The sequence below is a fragment of the Pecten maximus genome, chromosome 13, assembly GCF_902652985.1.
Source record: "Pecten maximus chromosome 13, xPecMax1.1, whole genome shotgun sequence".
NCBI classification, from domain to species: Eukaryota; Metazoa; Mollusca; class Bivalvia; order Pectinida; family Pectinidae; genus Pecten; species Pecten maximus.
Genome location: NC_047027.1, coordinates 14,652,453 through 14,673,360, shown reverse-complemented (window position 1 = coordinate 14,673,360; position 20,908 = coordinate 14,652,453). Strand labels below are relative to the sequence as shown.

The following is a 20,908-nucleotide window of genomic DNA, read 5'->3' as shown; positions in this document are numbered from 1 at the left end:
GACCCGGACTGTCGGTGTCCGCCTAGACACCCGTGCTAACATGACTCGGACTGTCGGTGTCAGCCTAGACACTCGTCCTTACATGACCCGAACAGTCGGTGTACGCCTAGACACCCGTCCTAACATGACCCGGACTGTCGGTGTCCGTCATCATATGTGGTGGAGATTTTTTAAAAGAAAACCCCGATCATCACATAATATTTCCTAACCCAAAATAAACATTTTCAGTTTTTATAGTAGATTTATCTGTAGATGAAATATTAATATCTTTTTAAGGTAACCCATGCCGCGAACTCTCCAGATCTCAACAACAGGGAGTTATATCCTTTGCTATTCGGAGCTTCTCCCACAGAGTCTGTGACGAACCAACCGAAAATCGCCGTCATGAAATTGTTTCGTTGGAGAAGGGCGGCGTTTTTGTATAGCACGGATGGAAGCTTTTCCACGGTAAGATCCGAGACAACGAAATGATCGAAGGGAAGAATAACATTAAACATTTTGGTGTTTATAGATATTAAACTGTAATGAAAAACAAAACATCTATAAGAAATTACGAAATAGTCATGAAATAAATTGTTCACTTTAGAAATAAATATACTGAAGACATTTTCTCGAAAACTTATTTAACAATTTTAAATGTTTTTTGACAGATAATGGCTGATCTGCAGTCTTTGTTCATGGTAAACATGTTTGAAATCATCACCTCAGAAACCTTCCACACGGATGCTATTGTAGCCCTTACAGAATATAAAGGTGTGTATGACCATTCACCCGTGAAATTATCAATAGTTTAAAACGAAATTCTATCAATTAATATAGATACGGGTAATTCGTACCATTTACATACTTTAAAAATATCAGAGACTATAAAAATGGTAGTTTCTGCTCCTGCTTGGCTGTCAGCATTTCTTGGAGTGAGGCGACGAATTCAGCTTTTGTCAGTATAATGTGACCGGTTGAGGTGTTCTGCTGGGTGTCCTCAGCAGTATATTTCAGTGAGGTAGCACTATAAAGTCGGCATTAGTTCCGCGCTATCACAAAGAGACAAACACGAACATACCACAGCGTCCTAAAACTCACACATACACTTCACAAATGTATCGAAAATACATGGGAGAGAGATATCTTTATTAGCACTCAGGCACACTATTATGTGCGACAAGAGGTCAACAAAAATTACAACATCATAATACAATATATAATATTCTGTACAGAGTAGTGAAACATACATTGAGACAAAGTTTGTAGTGTACACTGCATGAAACGTTCCCTCAATACAGGATGGTATATTTAACCATAAAATAGTACTTATTATAACATGTATGTTTTAAAACATATCATTTCAATATTTTTACAATATACATTATATATATTTTACAATTTGATGTTTGAAATTCACATATTAATGTTTTAGATGTCTTTCTAGTAATTGGATGAACATAGATAGATTTGATAATACTCTAATATTGCATAATGATAACAATCCTTTCATTTTATGAATAGATGGGTTACATGTATAATAACTAGGTATATACTTTCTGCGAATTTGATTTACATATATATTTGAACATAAAAATAAATAATGATACTCGCATCCAACCCCAGTAAAACATAGCGGACAAATCCTATTTTCACGACACGTTCCGGTCCATCGCCCTGTCTCTACCAGAAGAAATATATTACTAGTTCTGAATTTACATATTGTTATTCTATCTTTTTGTTTAAGCATTGTTAAATATTTTTTCAATCTGGAACTGATGTTTAAATACTGCATATGTTTTACCACGGGAAGATTTATCAATATCAGCATACCACTGTTGTATAAATTGATCTTGCAGGATGGCTTTTAAACGTAATTTGAGGTAATTTTTATTCATAGTGCAGATATTTGGGAGACCGTCCATAAATGATAATAACTGTTGATAGGACGATAAACAATACTAAACCAAATCATACTTGAACCATTTGCATTATGCTGATACAGGCCACATATATATATATATATATTGTATTAAATAATCTCCGCTAACAAGCTCCGCCATCGTCTCGCCTGATTGGACTCGATGGAAATACACTAGTGGAGGCGTCTTTTATTTCAGGACGACATTTTAATTGACTCTCTTACTCGCATAACTATAACACTTACGTCTGTGTTGTGACACCAACATGGCTTACAATCTAGACACAAACAAATCATGTCATACATTAAAACTGATGTTAGCTATGTCCAGTTACGTACTTTAAACATATTTTATTTCAATTAAGGAAAAGGGATTAGGCACAAGTTATTGCAACTTACTAAGGCCTTCTCCCATTACACATATAAACACATGTATATTACATATAGAAATAGGCATAAAGTTTGAATGACTATGAAAATTTAATACAAACACAATAGTTCACAAGAACTTTATAAATATTTTAAAATCTGTTGCTGGATTTTATGAATAAATGCACAAGTCTAAAAATACGACAATTTAGATCTACGGAAAATTGAGTATTACCATACAATAGAAGTTTTAAACTAGGTTCTGTTCCAAAGGCATTTATATGTTGTAGCATAATACGTCTTTCCTGAGCATAAAGGCGACATTCAAATAAAAAGTGAAAGGCATTCTCACATGGATATCCACATGAGCAAGCTGGATCATCAACAAGATTTACACGATACAAATCGTACTTAAGTGGACTACACTGGTGTCTTAGTCTGGTGTGCATAATATTGAATTTTCTTTCACCCAAACCGAAATAGATAGGTGGGGATGGTTGCACGTTTAAAGCCAAAGAATTTACAAATAAAGGTAAAGAAGGTAATGATCGTCCGGATAAATCTAATGAATTCCAACTACGAATAGTAGATGGTATAAAAGAACTATTTGTAAGAGAAAGCCGAAATGGAGGAACTCTGTAATTATTATTATTTCTAAGAGGATATCGGTTATTTTCTGCTACTGTAGATGGTAGGAGATCATTCAAATAAATTGGTGTTAAGTTATTTTGTATTTTATATAAAAGTTGGAGTTTTCTTCGATTTCTACGATTTGATAGGGTATCTAAACCTGATTCAAAATATAAATATTCGATATTTGCATAAGACGGAAGGCCTGTTATGATACGAATGGCCTCCCTTTGGGCTTTCTCCAACAATTCTGATTCGGCTTTGGTGCAACCATCCCATACCTCACATGCATATTCTAAAACTGGTAAGATGAATGATTTGTAAATTCTTACAAGACATTCACGGCTTAGTAAAAACTTCAATTTTCTTAAAACGTTAATTTTCTTCATAACAGAACTGTATATTGCGTTAATGTGATCTCCCCATTTGGCATTCGAATTAAAATATACTCCGAGATGTTTATGGTTGTCAGTAAAAATCAAATTTTTCCCATCAAAGTTCAATTCTAGGTCTTCGTCTAAGTCATTAGAATTAGAAATAAATATTACATCAGTTTTGTCTGGATTAAATGTAACTAGCCAAGTTTTAGACCAAAGATTTAAAGAATTTAGATCCCTATTTAAAACAGTTTCAATTTCAAGACAGGATGACGAAGACATTAGCATAGAGGTATCATCTGCAAAAAGACGAGCAGCTGACTCAAGAACATCGGCAATATCATTTATATATATTAAAAACAAAAGTGGACCTAGGATTGAACCTTGGGGAACCCCTGCTAAATTTAAACCCAATTGAGAATATGAATTGTTTAAAAAGACTTTTTGTCGTCTGTGACATAGATAATTTTGTAACCAAGAATGTAACTCTCCACAAATTCCGTATGATTGAAGTTTGACCAGAAGACCCTTATGCCACACCCTATCAAACGCCTTTGAAATATCACAGAATACCATACATACATGTTTCTTTTCTTCAAGTGAGATACAGATATTGTGATAAATTTCAAGAAGTTGATACACAGTAGAATGACCACGCATAAAACCCGATTGATATTTATAAAACAAAGAGTTTTCCATGAAGTAGTTATATATATGTTTAAAAATTACACGTTCAAATACTTTACCAACGGTAGATAAAAGAGAAATTGGCCTATAATTAGAAGGAGAATGTCGATCACCCTTTTTAAATAGTGGCATAACTTTGGCAATTTTCCAACTAGATGGAAAATTACTGGTCGATAAAGACATATCAAAAATAATTTCAAGAGGAATACATACAGTATGTGAAGTATTTCGTAACATATAATGGCTAATTCCATCTTCACCAGAGGCCTTTCCGAGTTTCAATATTTGTAAGATATCTTTAATTTCGTTAATGTTCACTCTTATAGAGCTAAAAGTTTTGTCAGTTCTTTGTTCTACCAAAGGAATAGCAGTGTTAGTATCGTCAACTGTTGTAATATTACAAAAGTAATTGTTTAATAGATTAGCCTTATCTTCATCATTGGTGACAATAGAATTGTTAAGAGAATCTACCAGAGTAGGTATAGATTGTGAAGATCCGGTTGATTTTAGTAATCGTTTAATAAGTCTCCAATAAGATTTTGGATCAGTGGTTGAAAATGCATCAATAATGCCGTTTACGTTTTCATAAAAAAATAATCGTGCATATTTTTTCATGTTGTTTACCTTATTACGTTGTTGCTTAAATTTATTAACGTCCGAAAGAAGCTTGGTTGACCTAGCAATTTTGTGTAATCTATCACGAGTTCTCAAATTAGTTCTTAATTCTGAGGTCATCCAAGGTTTATCATTAGGCCTAAAAGTGACTAATTTAGATGGAATACACAAATTTGCAAAATTTAAAAATATATCAGTAAAACGATCACAAGTAATATCAACCGAATTACAATTTGAGAAAAGAGCGTTCCAGTTATAATTAGTAATAAGATTATTAAACTTTTCAAAGTCGGCTCTCTTATAAAGCCAAACTTTACGATTAAAAGTGGGTCTAAAAGTACAAGGAATATTAATACTAGCAGTGCAACTATCATGGTCACTGATAGACTTATCAACAGGTATTACAGACGAATCGATACAGGAAAGAGACTGGGATAAGAGAATAGGATCAAGTAGACTGGATCTAGACGGCCCAATACGAGTTGGTTCATTTATGACATTAGTAATACTAAAAGATCTCATTATATCAAAAATAATATGATTAGTAGATACAGTTAAAAAATCGACATTCAAATCACCAGTTATTATAATATTTGGTGAAATGTCTAAGTTACGTTTATAGATAAATCTCGATCTTTTCTTTGTCCTCCCCCTTCAACTACAACTCTTTCTTGTCAAACGTATATCTTAGTTACTATATGTATAACATGTGATATGTATTGTGATTCTATGATTATTGACGAAGAGAACTTTCAACAAGTTGGAAAAAACTTATTTTCAATTTGTTTGTACACTGTAATATTTGTTCTTTACAATAAAACATGTTTAAATCAAAGTAATATAGCTAAGCGAAGTCGAGGTAAGATAGGATTTATTATCGATTAAACCAGTTATTTTTATAAAGAGGGAAAACTAGAGGTATAGTGTAATCAAACTAATGGATTACAACATATAATATAACAGCTTTGTAACTAAGGTTGAGGCCAGGTCCAAGGGCGAAAAGTAGTCAACCGTGATAGTGGTTAGCAGAATTTGAACAGCACTTGTATTTCCGATCATTTTCCTAGATACAGCACGTGAGTACAGCACGTGAATTACTAAATTATGCACAGTCGTAGGGATATCAATTGTGACCATGTCGATATTTCATATTTAGCTTTGCCGAAAGAAAAAGAGGTAGAAAAGACCCATTTTGATAATTCTTAATTTAGAAGATATTTATGAAACATTCTCAAATCGTAAATCAGGTTTTTTTAGTGACTGTAAAATGATGTTTTATAGTCCAAAGTCACGTAAACATGTTCAATTAATTTAGAATATTACTGCAAATTCGCCAGCTAAGGAGTAGGCGGATCGAAACCCTTGGCTAGCGAAGATGTAATTACTTATATGTAAGATCAAAGGAAAGATGCCATAATGGAAAATTGATTACGTTTTATAATGAAAATGATATCGGAAGAATTGATTATCAAATCAATTATCTTCGATCCTTGTGAATATGTATTAGAATAAAAGTACCACAGCCCTATGTAATTACGTCATTTTTGCTGATTAAATCACAGAAGTACAATGCTAAAAAATGTCAACACAGAGGTAAACGTGGTCTATTTTAGACAATAGATTGGATGCGCCATCAGCCTAATCCATGTAATGTTATAAAAAGATAATTAAGATACGGGTTGTATAATATGTTCCATCAGTTACATGTAGCAGCAGTTTCGGAATGTTCTAAGCGGCCATATTGAATTTCTCTCTAAAGATTACATCCAGTTGCTTCAGCATGAAGAGAAGTTTGTTCAATCAAGAACATTATACAATTGTAATATATCCTAATGTGATGTCTTACCTGAACATCAATTACAAAGTCTTCAAAATGACAAATTAGACTGTTTGATTAATATCTCCCATTAGCTGTGGTAATAGCTTTATTCTTCATTGTTAGAACGTCAATATCAGATACGTCATCAGTTTATGTGTATGTCGTATCGGATCACATTATCATGTGACTAAATGTAATTAGCACTTAAGTCTTTTTTATTCTTCTTAAAAGACAATAATGTTAACGTCTTGCAACTCGGAAAGTTGTTGTTTTAAAAGGCAATAAAATGGAATATAGAATTCAGTGACAATGTTTTGTTCTAAAATCTGCATAGGAAGCACATCACATGAATCTTACATTTTAAAGTTTTAAGTTAAATTCTTCTCTCCGTGTTTTGTTGTTCCACTGATTTGCGATGAATGTTAAGGCCTATATTACAAATAACAATGAAAAGGAGACAAAAACAAACAAAAAAAGAAAAAAAAAAAAAGAAAAAAAGAAGAGAGAATGAAAACGGTGGACCGGCTTCCCTGGTACAACACATATTAATCGTAGTAGAAGATATAGCTATTATTTATCAGTTATGAACCTTAATATTGTATAACACGATTATGACGTCACCAAACGTCCCGAATTGATAATTATCATTGTTCGGTCCAATTCGAGTAAACACAATACTCACTCGTGGATTTGTAGTATTGACCCTTACTATTGGGTTCCTCTCCCTATTGTTAATTACAGAACAAAGATTCCAGGGTGATAATAGCCGCGTTCTTCCCGGAGAAAGGCATCAACGTGATGTGTCAGGTAAACAAAGGTGATCACAGGTAAACAAAGGTGATCACAGGTAAACAAAGGTGATCACAGGTAAAACAAAGGTGATCACAGGTAAACAAAGGTGATCACAGGTAAAATGATTCAGAGAAGTAACCTGCTATTAACGGTGAATGGAAACGTCGATGGTGATCTGTTTAGTTAAAATGTTTGTTGCGTTTTCATATAACAGGAAATATGTGCAGAATATCTTATCAGGTTTTGTTATAACAAGATAGATTTATAATAATTACTATCTTGCTATAGCGATTATCAAAAAATAAATCCACATGACACGCGTAGGTTTCCACACATGTACAGTGTACCTACATGTAGGAGAAAGGCGAGTGTGCCGTATTTACCACTGCGCCATCCGGCCGTTGTCTATACCCTGCCTCGCTAACAGATTGTATATAATAATTTGTTTGTTTATCAGTCTGGAGAGTTTTCGTTAATTAGAAATATTGCATGCTTTATTTTCACTTCCGGTTGTGTATACATTGTAATTAAATGGTCTCCAATTGTACATGTTTTATGCAATTAACGAAATCATGAACATCCGGAATTGTACTCTATTGTTAGCATAAGATAAACACGGCGACGCATTAAAATATAACTAAATAATGAAGTCTGCTACTACTTGATTGCCCTCTTTTTGATTCCCCGCCAGGCGTACAGGCTAGGGATGACTGGGCCCTCCTACACGTGGTTCTTACCGGGCTGGTTCACGAGCGGGTGGTGGAATGTCACCTTCACAGAGTGCAACACTGAAGAGCTCCTATTATCTATCCAGGGACATCTCGCCTTCCAAGTTGTCTCCCTTGCTGACCCAGAATCGCGAACAGACGTGGGAAAGGTCGGTACTAAGAAAAGTTACAATGAATGACAATAGGTCCGGAAACAAGTTGTTAAACTTATATAATTCTATTTCATTAACCTTTTAATTAAAACAACAATATGTACAATCAAACTTGTATATAAAGGCCACTAAACTTAACATGGAAGAGTGACTTTTATAGGCAGGTAGCCATTATATACAGGTTAATCAACAATTGAATTGTAACTTTAATTTTCCTCTATTTAAGGGCTAATTGCCTCATGTTCGATTCTAGTTAAAGAACCAAACAAAATCTTCTTCCCAGAATCCAAGAGAGTTCATGACTGAACTTGAAGCCCGAACCTCTGTCGGAGAATACGGTGGAAAGGAGTACGCCCCTTCCGGCTACGACGGGATATGGATTCTTGCGCATGGGCTGAACGCATCCTTAGACAAGATGGCGGAGCACGGTGAAGGATGGGAAGATTTCACATACAGGCGGGCTGATATGAAGGAACTGTTGTTCAACGCTTTGGGCTCAGTGTCCTTTACAGGAATATCTGTAGGTGTCACTCGACACTTACACAACATATGTCAAACTCATCTTTTAGGGTTTTACCTAGTACTCATAAGTAAATAGTAACCTATTTCAAATTAATTGTTTTCAAACATGACATAACGTTTTCTGCGATTGGAGTCCATGGGTTCAGAGAAGAAGGAGAATTCATATATTGGAATGAAATTGCTGTACATATGAAATTAAACACGAATTAAGGGATATATATCAACATGAAAGGGGTATTCTGAATTAAATTTGGTACATTGTTACGGAGTGTTTTACCTGTATAATTACATGTATATCAATAACGACTCTTAATACATGCAGTCTATCTGACTAACATCCATCTCACCATTTCAGGGGAATATTCAATTTGATGGTAACGGCTTGCGTTTAGGACAGACCAAAATCCTACAATTCATCGGTACGTAAATGTTTTAGTCTTCCCCATCTTGACTTGACTTCGCTTAGAATTGTTGATATCTTGTATATATTGAACATTTACATTGAACATTTATATTGAACATTTATATTGAACATTTATGTTTTAACATTTATATTGAACATTTACATTGAACATTTATATTGAACATTTATATTACATATTCATGTTTTAACATTTATATTGAACATTTATATTGAACATTTATGTTTTAACATTTATATTGAACATTTATATTGAACATTTATATTGAACATTTATATTGAACATTTATAATAAATATTCATGTTTTAACATTTATATTGAACATCTATATTGAACATCTATATTTTATTTCAGATGTTGAATACATCCACCTGTCTACGTTCGACCTGACCGAGGGCACCTTTCAAAACCAGAGTGAGAATTATAGATGGAAAACCATAAATAGACGTAAGGCCAATTAGGGCTCTATGTGTAATGTGTTTATGTAGTTAAAGCGTTTGACAACATACAATGTTTATGAGTTTATTGAATTAACTCTGTCGTTGTACGTTTGTCTGTCGTATGCTTTCAAGTGTTTTAGCTGAATATTGTACGCTTAAATGAATTGAAGAAAAGTCAGGCAGAAATTATCAATTTTCACCTAGAGCTCAACATCCTATCAAATAGCGCGTCTGTTGTATGGCCTATACCTTGGTAAATAGTTGAATACGAACATGTATGGTATAACTGGTGTCAGAGCCTACCTATAACATCCTGATTAACATCTGGTACAATGTTCTTCTCATTTCTTTCGCGTCTACTTGCTCTCTCATTTGTTTTGTTTATTTCTTGTGAAACCATAGACATCTACAATCATAATTCTAAGTTTAACTTAGAACCAATCATCAATTTGTTTCAAATAGTTCAAGGTTGAGGAAAAGAGAATCGGAAATGTGAGAGTATTCTATTTTACGTATAAATAGGTCGATTTTATAGTTTAGATAACGGAATAGGAAAAGTCTCAAAAATTGCTAACAAAATAGATGTTTAAAGTCATATGTTGATAGATACGGTATGTACATTGTATCGACAATGACTAGAACACTCAATAAATCAATAAAGCTGAGAAAATGGCTACATCTCTGTTGTGGAACATATTCCTCATGTTGGTGAGGATAGCTATATACATAAGGTATTCTAACACAACCAATAAAGTTACTGCTAGCGACGTTTCGATAACAGCCCTGTTATCACCTCAGACTTAAATGGTAAATAACATTGGATTAAGCTACATCTTTAGCTTTATCTTAACTGGCAAAAACGTATTTGATGTCAGATTAGCATAAGTTTTTCTAATCCTGAGAGTTGATTAAAACAACATATTGAAGAAAAGATAAATAAATTATTCTTTTCAAATTGACGTAGGCTGTTCAGGTAAACTATTGTTGAAGAAGAAGATGTGGAATCTGAACTCACACTATCGAGTCATCTTGCTATTATGATAAACGTACATGTACATTGAAATTGTCTCAATCTCAAGCTTACAATCTTCCATTCACCCTTGCACGGGCTCTTCAATAATTTTATTCTGATGTTTATTTATCATGAACTCGCTTTATTTAGTCAAAGTCGTTGTAAAATGAATCATATTTGTAATTAAATGTTGTGTTTTCAGTTGCCCCTCGTGATGGCCCCGTGGTTTTGAGAGAACTCCGTGACGTCAGTGATATCCTGTCCTATATAATGATGACTCTGGCTTCCTTCGGGGTCCTCTTCGCGTGTTTCCTGTTAGGAATCAACATCAAATTCAGACACCGGAAGTAAGATAATGATGGCGTAATGTTTTATAGTGAATACAACACCGAAAATGAAGTTACAACGCATACTTTATTTGTCAAAATATATTCTACATACCGGAAGTTAAGTTATGACGACATAGTACTTTGGAAAAGATCGGTTTCTGATACAAGTCTCAGAAGTAGAGTGATTGATGTCAATATGAAATTTCGAAAATATCTGACACCGGAAGATATGGTGTTATCTCCAAATGTATAAACTATGTTATATCTCACAGTGGATAAGTTAGCGCGTCAGAACTATTTTGATATCCTATTTTTTACAAATAAATTTTATATTGCTGTCATTTACTATTCATCAACCATAACATAAATCTTGAAATATGTAGACTGGGCACTTTTTCTTTCTAAATATAGGTTTTACTCTAAAACATATACATGTATATATATTCTCAATTATAACTTATATATTGTGTTAGAATTAGCTCCATTCTCGCTTTCAAAGTAATATTTTGATTTCTCTCAATCTCACAAAATGTATTCGAAATGGTAATTTTTAATGCATAAGTTCATTCTGAAATTAGAAATAAATAGTTATCTATGAAATGTGTATTTATCACAGAATTATGAAAATGTCCAGCCCCAAGGTGAATTACCTGATCTGTTCCGGAAGTGTCGTGTTGTATACGTCATCACTGCTCCACGGAGTGGAAACCATTGACGACAGGGAGGAAGGCAGGCTCGCCGTGGTGTGCATAGTACGTGTACATTTGGTAGTTATTTTTCATAGAAACAATTGTGACGTCATAATAGGCATGCCAGGGATGGCATTTATAGTTCTTTAAATCACACCTTCTAGTTAGTGTATGCCGTAGCACTGACATTTGAATCGACATATAAAACTATAAATGCAATACATGTCGTACACCTGTGAGGACACGTGATGATTGTAGCCATTGGGATAACGACTGTTTACCGTCAATAAAAATGGATTACATGTCGGTAACGAATAACATAGTCCGAATTTTATTAGAATCGTCTCCTCGAGCCTTGATGGAAACCGACGACCCATTTGTCGCACGACAGGATCACGGAGATAACGGTGTTAAAGGTGCGCTGGACTTCGCCTTCGTGTAATGCTGTTATTTCCCACAATTCCTCGTTACCCCTATTTGCACCCTCAAGTCTTCAGACAAAGGGTTACACCCCAGATGTCGACCCCGGTCCTTCGTCGGTCCGTCCGTCTGTCTGCTCTTCTATGACGCGCGACATCATGGTTCTGTATGACAAAGCTATGCCTGCAAAAATCTCAACATATTAGGCACCAAGGATACTAGAGTATATTGTATTAATATCAGACTATTTGAGGTGCTAGAGTTTATTGTATAATATCAGAGTATTTATATAAACTTTACCGCTAACAACGAATATCTATGGTGTTCCGTTAGGGTCAAATTTCTAATATCGCGCCTTCGATCCTTCGACCTAAACGATGGCGAAGGAGCGAAAATACAATGGCGAAGGTGCGAAAACATGATGGCTCCTTCACTTCTTCGCTCCTTCGCCATCGTGTTTTCGCTTCTTCCGATATTGGTAATTTGGCCCAAACGGAACACCATAGATATCGAAGTTGATATTGCATACACGTAAGTTTTCTCTGTGACAGATGAAGTCCTGGTTTCTGAGTGTGGGGTTTACCACGAGTTATGGCGCTTTGATTGCTAAGGCCTGGAGAATACACAAGATTATCACCTACGCGAAATATAAAAAACAGGTACAGTATATAGATACAGAGGATTTTAACATATATATATGTATTTACAGTATATAGATACAGAGGATTTTAACATATAGATATATATTTACTTTATATAGACACGGAGGATTTTAACATATCTATAGTTTGATAAAGGTAGATGTAGCCGTCTGACAGGGCAATACCAACAACAGACACAGGACACAGAGGGTACAATTCAATGATAAACTAATTATCTATAAGGCAACAAAACTAAATAACTAACTAAATAAATAAATGAATTAAAAAACAATAAATAAATAAATAAATAATAAATAACAGGAGTGCACTCTGGATTTTACATGTTGTCTGCGCTATTGTCCCGAAATGTAAATAATCATTCTATAATCACTTCTGTTTTCTTATTGACTTCTGTGGGGTTTGTTTAGAGTTTAGAGTTGGATGTATCCATCAGAGGTTGGATGAATTGCAAAATAAACTTACCTTCATTTGTATTGAATACCATCAACTAAGTCGGGTCAAAGTTTGCAAGGTATATTTCCGTAACAATGTCATAGCTAATAAACAGAGGTCTCCGTTGCATATTCATCTATCCCCACTCAAAAAGGGGAGTGGGGCTGTTTTTTTCTCAGCAATTTACAGATCACGTGACTTCCGGTTTTCCAAAGTGAAAAAAGTTACAGAAATATGGCAGGTATATATCGGTATGACATAAACTGGTACAATATTTGTTTACCTGTAATTATATTTTGCTCAGAATATCAAGGACTGGTTCCTCTATTTAATCATCGCCATTCTGTTGCTATTTGATGCCATTATCTTGGTCACGTGGCTGGTAGTGGATCCTCTCCGATATCAGCTCGTCAACGGTACAAAAGAGGTAAGCGAAAAACACTATGGGAAGTGTCTGTCATGTCGGATATCAGCTCCTCAATGGTACAAACGAGGTTAGGGATTTACCACTAGTTATCGGGAATATGTGTCATGTCGGATATCAACTCGAAAGTGGTACAAAAGAAGTTAGAGATTTACCACAAGTTGTCGGGAATATGTGTTGTTGTCGGATATCAGCTAGCCAAGGTACAAAAGAAGTTAGAGATTTACCACAAGTTGTCGGGAATATGTGTTTTGTCGGATATCAGCCCGTTTTTAAGGGAATTCCTTTTGTGTATTATACCATCCTGGACCTCAGCGAAGAATCCAAGAGCTCAGCTGCTGACCTTACCTTCATGTCAGGACATATTTTGTTGTTTCTTCTTTTTGAAATTATCTGTAGTGTTGTCTGTGAAGCAATAACTAATCGGCGACCTGTACATATGGAAGATCTTAAGATTCTATTTCTCATTTTCCCGATAAAAATATCTTTGGTAGGCTCTGTTGCTGTACCGGAAAGCCTATCAGATGTCAATATGCCTTTGGAGAAATTTGTGCAAGATATATTTTAGTGCTTGAATAAATTTGAAATGACGAACTTAATTCTAATTGATAAATATGATTCCCGAATATTTGAAATGACTCTAGCAAATGCCGAGTGTTACATGTATTGGTATATACTGGTATGGTGATACGGCTGTCCTGGTAGTAAATGCCGAGTGTTACATGTATTGTTCTATACTGGTGATACGGCTGTCCTGGTAGTAAATGCCGAGTGTTACATGTATTGGTATATACTGGTATGGTGATACGGCTGTCCTGGTAGTAAATGTCTGGTGTTACATGTATTGGTATATACTGGTATGGTGATACGGCTGTCCTGGTAGTAAATGCCGAGTGTTACATGTATCGGTCTATACTGGTATGGTGATACGGCTGTTCCAGGACCACGGGGAGGATGTGTACGTCTCACCCTATACCTACAAGTGTAGCTCGGAAAACTTCCTATGGATGGCCATCCTGTTCAGTTACAACGGCCTGCTGATGTTGTATGGGGCTCTGATCGCATGGAACACGCGAAAGATCAGCATGACTCTACTGAACGACGCCAAATCCATCGCCATGACGATATACACCAGCACGGTCCTGTCCATCTTTGGGGTCCCCGTGTCCGTCCTGGTGGAAAGGGACCTTAACCTCAACTACGGAATATCCGAGTTCTGTATCATCTTCGCCACAACGATACTCCTGGTATTCTGCTTCGTACCAAAGGTAAAATCTGATACCAAAGCTCTTCTAACTTCGTGTAGCGCTCAACACACGCGGTGCATTCGTATACGGTGCATATTTTAGAGGGAATCCCATTAAAACACATTGACGTAAACTATAACATTATCAGAATTATGTACTCTTCATCTTGGAGCCAATAAAGGAAATAATTATATCCTAATTCAAAAGCCGGTAGTGGGAGTACCCTATTTCGTTATGCGTTAGGTTGCTAAAAAAATTTGATGCGCACAAACCGTTTCTATAGCAAATGACGCGGGCGCGCTAATTTCTGAATCTGCTAATCCGTTACAATTTGCTAAGGGGCTAAAACTTGAATACGCAGATATATAAGTACGTCTTTAGCAGGAAGCGGGTCACATGCCCGACCACGTACGTGGGTTTCTCCGGGGTGATCCGGTTTCCACCTACATTTAGACTCCTCGCGCTGGGCCAACAAAAGTGATTAATATAAGTTTTTATAATAGTCAACATTTTAACGCAAAGTACAAAGTCTATACTGCAAAGTTTCAACTATCGTAGGAAACAAACAACACTGCCAAGGCTGTTATTGTGGAAGGTGTTTACGTACACTGCCAAGGCTGTTATTGTGGAAGGTGTTTACGTACACTGCCAAGGCTGTTATTGTGGAAGGTGTTTACGTACACTGCCAAGGCTGTTATTGTGGAAGGTGTTTACGTACACTGCCAAGGCTGTTATTGTGGAAGGTGTTTACGCCGTTTCCGCGGGTGGAATAAAGTCGTGAATCACAGATATACCTCTAACATAAACACAGTAAAGACACGTTATCATGGTCCATTTTGATGATTTCTAAGAAAAAGTATCGTTTTGTTTCAAATACTTTAGCGAAATCGTGAAAATTTTAACCGGCGAAAAATACTAATTTAACACGAATTCAAAGTAAAACTTTCTTTCGATGTAATATATTTAATAATTAAGTTTAATATACTTTTTATGTACACTCTGTTTTTGGTATAGCTCCTTAACATAAAATATATTCAAGTTAATCCTAATAATTGAATTTACTTTGCATAATCTATAGTGATACTCTGGTGTCTTGTTGACAATGGCCTTTAGATACCTACATACCATAACTATAAGCTGTCATCCTTATGGACGTATAGAATAACTACCCTAATTCTAAATTTAACAGGTGCGACTAGTGTTGGTGACGTCAGTATCGGACGACAACGCCATCATGGCTACCTGTGGTACCAACCTGCCCCCATCAAACGAGAGCTCTAGTATGCAGACAACTTTAACATTACAAAGACAACTGGAAGAGGTATGTCGAGACAAATGTTGTTACCAGGCATTCTAACCTTTTTCTTGTTTCCATATACTGACAATAAATTAGTGATGTGTTCCGTTTCAAAAAAAAAAAAATCAATGGTCACTGTAAAAAATCCGACTGAACTCTGTTTTTTGGTTTGATAACAATATGCGTGTATGTTTGCCTGTAGTGTGACCAATCAGAAAGCTTGTCGTAAATTCCGCCATCACGGAACCACGTGATATTATTTTTATGTCATAACAAAGTCGTCACTTGTTATTGTTTAGTTGAAATAAAGCGTACAACAAAGTTGTGACTGTTTAACTAAATTTGACTGGTAATCGTCCGAAAATACTAAAAGCACGGACTATAAATGATGTTTTATAATGTATTAGGCTGTCAAATATATTTCGAGTTATCTCCCTTCTATCGAGCTTTTATACAGCCACGTTTTATTTTCCCCAGTGCAAGAAAACTATCGAAGAACAACGAAAGCAGCTGAACAAAAGGCAAAGAGAAGGCCGATTCTGATGACTGATAAAAGCTGTATGTATCAGTTTGTGAAATAAACATGTTTTAAAACAGACGTGTTAGAATATACATGTGTATTTAATTGTGAAAGTACAAAAAAAAGAAGATAATTTTGTTTATGGTAGTTTGTTTTGTTTAAATTCAAACCATTCTGTTCTCACCGAATGATACCAGCACCCCCCCCCCCCCCCACCCCCACCCCAAAGTCAAGTTAAGTTCTCTATGACTTACACACCACAAACCGTGTATACAATGCTTGTCACAAAAAGTCATAAAATGGCAGACAGAGAATAGATTACTTAAATATTTCCATTTGCCTGGCATTATTTCAATATAACCTTACCAAACAAAAGGCAACATATCAGACCGTAAATATTTCATAATTCCCATGGATGTAGTGGAATGAACATCAATGTCCGTGACGTCCTTACTAAACGACATCGTTTTGTCTGACGTGATGCGGTTTTGACGTCACTAAAATTCGTGCTACCGGAGAACCGATTAATCAATTTAACATGCATCAATATATATAAATAGAGGATATCTAACAGTCTTCAATAATATCAAATATATTTCACCTATGTAGCTAATATTTTGATATTTTTCACGAGTGGGGCAAATATTTTGATATTTTTCACGAGTGTGGCTAATATTTTGATATTTTTCACGAGTGTGGCTGATATTTTGATATTTTCACGAGTGTGGCTAATACTTTGATATTTTTCACGGGTGCGTAGCACGAGACACAGTACGTAATACATCATAGGTTATGGTTGCTGAAGGTATTCAGAATTGCGAAAAAGTGACATTTATTCCCAGCTTTGTACCAAATTATACGTGTAAACAGCAGGTATAGCTAACCATACATTTACAATTGCCTCGTCTGTCAATACACACTTACAATGTACCGGCAATGCAGCAGAATATGTGCATCGCCCAGACAGCCGGGGCTTGAAGTAACAGATCCCATTTGCTGTACATGGTGCTAGGGATTTCTTTTGCCCATTTTGCCATTTTTTTGTTTTGTAACTGACGCTTTAACCCTTAGCAGCTTAATCACCTGGGAAGCCATTTTCGTTCACAAGTCTGTGGTGTGTTGTGCGCACGCGTTATCATATATGACGAAAAAAACAACATATTAACAGCGAGATATCCCCCTATTTTAAATATTAATTCACATATTTATGAACCTAAATCTGATTGTCAAAGTTATACATTTGATATATTCATGTATATGGAAAAATAAATAAATAAAAAACCATGCGTAAAAAAAAGTTTTACCGTGATGTCGACGTCACTTTAAAAAAAAAATCACAGTTCTCATTCATTTGCCTTTTTACTCATAATAGTCGAGAGAGGTATATCAAACTCAGTTGTATTGAATTTAGAGATGCACATTGTTATGATTTTTATGTAAATTTCAAATAATTAGAAAAAATATATCTATATGTTCAAAATTGGGAAAGTTATTGGATTTCGTCACAAACTGAGATTTTGTTTCCTACAGGAACATGTCATATCACAGGTTACAGAGTAAAATGTATGTCTGTCTGTCCGTCCGTCTGTCTGTCCGTCCGTCTGGATAACATTCTCTGCGTCGCCTTTTCAATTATATCATTTGATATTTATCTTTTCCTTCTGATTTTTTTTCTTTGACCTGTAAAGTTAAGAAATACCCACGGAACTTACTGAACCCTATTTTATACAATATTTGTATGTAAGGTGCGTACGCCATTGGGAGTCATTTGTTTTAACGCCTGGTTTCCTAAGGCTTTATGGCTTTTGAATGACTTGCCTGTATGTTTTTTTTATGTGACATCTCGGGTATCAAAGGGACAATTTAGTCCAATTTGTTTTTTATCATGTCATATAATCTTTCATAAAAGTGTAGTTCTGTAGTCCCTATGCACTACCAATGCCAGGGTATTGATACAAGTTTATGTTTTCCATGCTTTTGTGAGGTGATAGAAAAGATATCCTTATTTGTACCACCAACACGTCATGTGCGAATTAACTACATTCCGTGATCTGGGTATATATGTTTGGATTCCAGCTTAATTAAATTATTGGTTGACTAAATCATCCCTTTAATTTGCATGTAGTTTACCTGTAGTTTACCTTACACTGTTTCTTAAATTTAATATAGCTTTTTTTTTTTTTTTTTTTTGAAATCTAGTGCACCTTTTTGGGTTTAAAACAATTAAACAAATTTGCTAAAGTGCCATCCGAATTTTACATTTTAATGTACATGTAGTAGGCATGTCATATACATGTTTTTTTTAAACATAAAGAATTTGACACATCCTGTTGGCATTGTCACTGATATTGACTGGGAACCCTGTATTACAGATTTTTCAATGTCTTATTTCGGTGACTTCGTTCTTTTTCCCTTTTTCATGTCTTTGTTTCACTCCTCGCAGTTACAGCTATACGTCACGACGACTTCCAATAACATAACAAAAAAAAAAAAAAACAAAAAAAAATGAAATCAACTGATTATACTATTGTGCATTATTAGATGAATGAATTTATCATATATTCATTGAAAAAAATGACGAAATCCAATTTTTCCATATGCTGATTTCAAATCTTAATTTGTCAAAGAAACAATTGAAATCCTATAAAGTATTCGCCCTAGCTACGACGTCGCATTTGAAATATGAGAACTAGTTCTTGAACACGAGTGTAAAACTATGAAATAATTTATATATATACACATATGTGTTTTTAAGAAATATAAACTTATTCCAAAAGTCGATGTTATTCGGAAGCGTACATATGTTGATTTATCGTTATCAGCTCACATCCGGCGACCTCGCCCGCTTCTGGCTAAATATAAACATACATCCGGCGACCTCGCCCGCTTCTGGCTAAATATAAACATACATCCGGTGGGGATAATAAAACGAAAGACCTTGCCGGGTTCCATTTCGTTTTTTTTTTTTCAAAAAGGGAAATCTAATAATAGAGATTTTTACGAGTTGGTGATAGCAGACACGTGTGTTCGTCGAAAGCATTAAATACGCGATTTTTAAATTAATGTTAAATAAAAAATGATTGACTTTTATTTTTTTTCAAATAAGGAACTAATACATAGTACTAGTATGACATTTTTCAAGTCAGACCAAAAACTGGCAATGTATCAATACCACAGGATATGACAAAGACATGACAACCTGGGGACAGGCAATAGTCCTACAAATAAATTAACATTTATATCTTATATCAAAAAAGGTGATTAGCTTAATAACTTGATTAGTGAAAATATAATATCTCCTTTCATTCGAATCTGTTGTTTGTGTATTCCTTATAAAAGGCAGGTAGGACGAGAATACCGACTGTTATAGTTTCATAAAAATTTCTCAAGTTAGTTTTACCAGAAATGATTTTATCAGAATTTTGAAATAGTCGTTAAACTATGATTCGCATACATACCAAAGTTCAAGGATCTAGTTACCTGCATGTTGGCTGAAACTAGTTTCAGGGCCCAATTATCTACGTGTTGACATAAACTAGTTTCAGGGCCCAATTATCTACGTGTTGACATAAACTAGTTCTAGGGCCCAGTTATCTACATGTTGACATAAACTAGTTCCAGGGCCCAGTTATCTACGTGTTAACATAAACTAGTTCCAGGGCCCAGTTATCTACGTGTTGACATAAACTAGTTCTAAAGCCCAGTTATCTACGTGTTGACATAAACTAGTTCCAGACCCCAGTTATCTACGTGTTGACATAAACTAGTTTCAGAGCCCAGTTATCTACGTGTTGACATAAACTAGTTCTAGGGCCCAGTTATCTAAGTGTTGACATAAACTAGTTCCAGACCCCAGTTATCTACGTGTTGACATAAACTAGTTCAAGGGCCCAGTTATCTACATGTTGACATAAACTAGTTCCAGGGCCCAGTTATCTACGTGTTGACATAAACTAGTTTCAGGGCCCAGTTATCTACGTGTTGACATAAACTAGTTCCAGGGCCCAGTTATCTACGTGTTGACATAAACTAGTTTCAGAGCCAAGTTATCTACGTGTTGACATAAACTAGTTCCAGGGCCCAGTTATCTACGTGTTGACATAAACTAGTTCCAGACCCCAGTTATCTACGTGTTGACATAAACTAGTTCCAGGGCCCAGTTATCTACGTGTTGACATAAACTAGTTCCAGGGCGTTGTTATCTAGCAACATTATCTAAGTGCGAAAATAAAACTTCCGCTAAAATGCACATTTACATTAACTCATGAGGAACTTGTAGTAAATTTACTTTATACATTTGGTCTTTGATTATGCACACTTAAAGATGCTACACCTCCGACAGAATGTAATAGATTGTTGTTATTTTGACAATAAATGACATTTAGTCCAGAAATGTATGCCTATTTAAGACCTACAAATAAAA

At 35.2% G+C, this 20,908-nt stretch overlaps 1 protein-coding gene across 1 annotated transcript; it reads left to right on the top strand.

The window, feature by feature from the left end:
• Positions 1–698: 698 nt before the first annotated feature.
• Positions 699–16,608, top strand: LOC117341259 (gamma-aminobutyric acid type B receptor subunit 2-like). The gene is made up of 13 exons (XM_033903108.1): positions 699–753; positions 7,139–7,204; positions 7,881–8,066; positions 8,353–8,589; positions 8,947–9,010; positions 9,368–9,460; positions 10,668–10,812; positions 11,411–11,546; positions 12,455–12,562; positions 13,302–13,424; positions 14,363–14,689; positions 15,858–15,989; positions 16,443–16,608. The coding sequence occupies exons 2-13, from the start codon at positions 7,196–7,198 to the stop codon at positions 16,506–16,508; spliced, it is 1,626 nt and encodes a 541-aa protein (XP_033758999.1). The 5' UTR covers positions 699–753; positions 7,139–7,195; the 3' UTR covers positions 16,509–16,608.
• The last annotated feature ends 4,300 nt before the right edge of the window (positions 16,609–20,908 follow it).

Bases quoted from the DNA above. Each gene is read 5' to 3' on its own strand.
- LOC117341259 (XM_033903108.1), top strand. The intron at 12,563-13,301 runs GTACAGTATATA...TATTTTGCTCAG, and splicing joins ACGCGAAATATAAAAAACAG to AATATCAAGGACTGGTTCCT. The intron at 14,690-15,857 runs GTAAAATCTGAT...TAAATTTAACAG, and splicing joins TATTCTGCTTCGTACCAAAG to GTGCGACTAGTGTTGGTGAC.